General features: G+C 45.7%; 1 protein-coding gene across 1 annotated transcript in view; it reads right to left on the bottom strand.

Annotated features, from left to right (window-relative positions):
- DNAH2 (dynein, axonemal, heavy chain 2) overlaps positions 1 to 4093 on the bottom strand; it is a 101113-nt gene that overhangs the window by 48924 nt on the left and 48096 nt on the right. The window contains exons 37-39 of the mRNA XM_015562576.1: positions 3072 to 3199; positions 2592 to 2744; positions 1778 to 1903 (exon numbers count right to left, since the gene is read on the bottom strand). Of these exons, the coding sequence (XP_015418062.1) occupies positions 1778 to 1903; positions 2592 to 2744; positions 3072 to 3199 (407 nt within the window). The remainder of the gene's footprint in view (positions 1 to 1777; positions 1904 to 2591; positions 2745 to 3071; positions 3200 to 4093) is intronic.

The raw sequence follows: 4093 nt of genomic DNA, 5'->3' as shown, positions 1-4093 counted from the left end.
CCCCCCCTCAGCCGCCAGCCCGCATGTACTCCGCACCTTAGTATCTCACTTCCGCACTGCTCCTCCTCTGAGTCTCAGTGTTTTTCTCTTTCCTCCTAGTTGTAGAATTTCCACTCAGCCAGCCTTCCTGTGGTTCTGGATAACGTCCGTTCTGTCTTTTAGTTGTATTTTTGAATACAACTGAGGCAGCAATCTCCGGTGTTTACCTATGCCGCCATCTTGGTTCTCTTCGAGTAGTTTTAAATCTCAATTAAAATATTTTTTCATTTAGAGAAATTCTATTGGCTCTTTTTCAAACCTACTTAATTTAGAAGTCTCTTGTTCCTGATTCATAGTTTCAAGCTTTTATTTCTTTAAACATATTAAATTTGGTTATTTTTAAATTCTGTGCTGATCATTTTCAATATCTGAAGTCTTTGGGGATTTAATTCAGCTGTACTGTTATTCTTCTGTTTTCCATTCATGGTATCTTGTCCCCTTGTGTGTTTTGTGACTTTTTACCAGAAGTTGTTCATTTTCTTGGACTTCTATCCTGAATTTTTGTGATAATTCTTTGAGGCTTCCAGAAATTCCTCTTCCATAAATAATTTGCATTTGCTGCCCTAGACAATTTGGCTCAGTGGATAGAGTGTCAGCCTGTGGACTGAAGTGTCCCAGGTTTGATTCTGGTCAAGGGCACAGGCCCGGGATGCAGACTCAATCCCCAGTAGGGGGCGTGCAGGAGGCGGCCAGTCAATGATTCTCTCTCATCATTGATGTTTCTCTCTCCCTCTCCCTTCCTCTCTGAAGTCAATAAAAAATATATTTTAAAAATAAATAAATAAATTGCATTTGCTTCTGCCAGTCACCTGGAGGAAGCTAACAATCTAGAACTACTTAAAATTAAGCTTTAAGTTTGAGATTTTGGGGATTACACAGTAGAATAAATTATGACCATAAACGATGTAAGGGCTGACCTGCAGTGAGGAAATTTCAAAAAGTTTACCCTTTCCTTCCATTATCTGTCAAAACAAGCAAATATCTTTACTGTATGGACCCTTTTCAATGGTGGGCTTCTCATTTTCCCATTTACTGAGGGTGTTTCTCCCAGACTGAAGTTCCTGCAGGACTGGGTGTTCTATTATATCTCCGAACTTGGCCACTTTTTCTCCTCTCCCCAGTTCCTTAAATTCAATAAGAAATCCACCTGTTACACTCACTTACCTTCCTGCTTTTATTTCCTCTCCCCATCCCAGAATATTTTCTTTCTTTCCAGCTTAGCAATGTATTTAAAAATATGTATTTTTATATTTTTATCCAGAATTTTAGTGGTTTCAATGGAAAGGATAATTCAGGGTATTTAAACTACCACTGCCAGAGAAGAAAATTCCTGTACTTTCTAAAATCCTCCTCCACCACCCTCCTTCCATTCCACTGCCCTCACTAGTAAACAGTTCCTCGCAGTCTCCCCTCAAAACTCCCTAAATGAGGAGAGAAGTCGAGTCAGGAGAGGGCAGGCAGATATAGAGAAAGTAGAAAAGCCAGTGGATTCGAGATCTCAATGAAGCCAAAGTATCAATGAGTGGAAGTACCTGAGCCAGTGAGCTGGGGGCTGGGGAGAAATAGGGAGTGTGGTGAGAGAGCAGAATGTTGGAATAGGTCTGTACCTTTTATAGAGGCCAACTGTCTTGCTTAGGTAACAGCTAGTGAATAGCAGAGCAAGACCTGGGAACCAAGTGTCATGTTTCCAGATCTGCATTCACATCTGAGGGCAGGAAGCGCGTTAGGGAACACATACCTTGCCATAATCAAAGGCAGGCAGCTCAATGCTGGGGAAGAGATCTTGCACGATGGCATTGAACAGTGGCACGTCGGACAAAGTTAGCTTGGCAATGTTCATATCTCTCATGGAGAGCAGCAAAACCTAGGTGGGAAAAGACAAAGACTCAGGCTGGAGGAGCTAAGACCTAGGTGCTCACTAAGCCCTTCCTCTCCAAAGGGTGAGGGGCAAGAGCCAAGAACAATGGCTATACCTGAGCTAGTCTTTAAAAACATGACATGCCCTAGCTGGTTTGGCTCAGTGGATAGAGCGTTAGCCTACAGACTTCAGGGTCCTGGGTTCGATTCCGGTCAAGGGCACATGCCCGGGTTGCAGGCTTGATCCCCAGTGAAGGGCATGCAGGAGACAGCCAATCAATGATTCTCTCTCATCATTGATGTTTCTATCTCTCTCTCTCCCTCTCCCTTCCTCTCTGAAATCAATAAAAATATATTAAAAAATTAAATTAAAATATGACAGGTAGCCTGGCCAGCATTGACTCAGGGCATATGTCCAGGTTGCGGACTTGATCCCAATAAGGGGAGTGCAGAGGCGGCCGATCGATGATGTTTCTCTCTCGATGTTTCTATCTTTCTATCTCTGTCCCTTCCTCTCTCTCTAAAAATCAATAAAAACGTATTTTAAAAAATGTGACAGGTAAAATCGGGCAACACAGGGGACAGGAAGAAAGGTGGGAATCCTAATCTAGAGAAAGAAAGGATCTGAAAAACTTCAGTGAAGGTGCATGGGACCAATGACAATGGAGGAGTCAAGAGCCGGGTCCTTGATCTACCTCTTCATCAGACAGATCCTGCTGCAGGCGGCGCTTCTTGCCAGCATAGCGCAGCAGGGAGGTGAGCGCACGGAGGCCAAAGTCATAGTGGTCCTGCCTGGAGAGCTGCTGCACAGCCAGGGAGTAGAGTGTGTACACCTTCTTGGCCAGAATCTGGGGAATGGAAACAGAGGAGGAAACAACCTGTCTCTCCACAAACCCTTCTGCTTCATTTAGGAAAAGTTACAGACACGAGAGGCTAAGTCCCTGGACTTGAAACAGCTGGGAGTTCCTCTATGGACAATCCTAATGAGGTCCTGTCAATTGCATAATCGTGGACTTGTAACTTCACACAGAGGGGAGACCTCTGCCTCCAGATCCTATCAACAGGGCATCCCTTATAGGATAAACTGACTGGGGGCCTTCAGGAAGGTCCTCTGTCCAGGGAGTAATCATGGAAGGAAAATAAAATAATTGGGGAAGAAGAGATTATCGGAATACCTTGCAGTTGCCAAAGCCCTCCCCAAAGAGAATGATTTCTGCGATAAGAGTTGAATCAGGCACCACCATGGCAATTGGACGGAACATGGATTTAAGATTATCAGGAAGCTCTGTACGACCAGCATAGCCTGGAAAACAGAGCCATTTGTTTAGAATCTATACTGCTTCCCCAAGACTCACTTCCCCATCAGTCCCATGTTCCCCTCCCCTCGCTCCATCCTAACTTTCTCCCTAACTCCACCTCCAAGATTTCCTCCATTCTCCTCTCGGCCCTGGCTCCTCCCATACCAATCTGCTCCTCTTTCCTATCTCTAGGCCTTTCCTTACTTTCTGTGGGGCCTTATTCCAAACTCAAATCACAGAGCTGCCAGGTTCCCATCTCTCCAAGTTCCATTTATAATGTCAGTCCTCATAGAAATCACAGCTGCATCTGATTCTTTCGGTACCTAAACCCTTTCTGTCAGAGTTATTCCCAGAGAACAGTAATGAGAGTCCCTACTGCCTCCCTTTGGGGAGATTCTCCCATTTTCAGCAGGGATGGCAGCTAGAACTCCTGGAGCTAGTTCAACGGGAGAAGATAGTTAAGTACTTTCAAAGCCTAGGGCTATATATACAGGGTTTACAGTTGTTCACATGGAAAATAATACCGTAATCTATATAAAAGCCTAAGCGACTGTCCAACCAGTAGCTATGACACGCAATGACCCCCAGGGGGAAGATGCTCCAACCAGTAGCTATGATGCACACTGCCCACCGGGGGCAGACGCTCAATGCAGGAGCTGCTGAGCAACAGCAACTTTGCAGAGTGCCCTCTTGCACTCCAGGACCCCTTGGGGGATGTCGAAGAGCCAGTTTCGGCCGATCCCTGCAGATCAGCCTGAGAGACCTCACCTGCTGGAGGGAACCCACTCATTCCACAGATGCCCTTCGAGCCACGGCACCACCCCAGGTGCAGCCACCTGGGGAAGGACCATGGGAGGTTGGATCCAGGGCATGTCCTCCTGTCTTGCCCAATCCCACTC

This window comes from Myotis davidii, unplaced genomic scaffold, assembly GCF_000327345.1.
Source record: "Myotis davidii unplaced genomic scaffold, ASM32734v1 scaffold37, whole genome shotgun sequence".
In the NCBI taxonomy this organism is placed as follows: Eukaryota; Metazoa; Chordata; class Mammalia; order Chiroptera; family Vespertilionidae; genus Myotis; species Myotis davidii.
The sequence above is the reverse complement of the archived record's forward strand: the minus strand, read 5'-3'. Positions and strand labels throughout refer to the sequence as shown.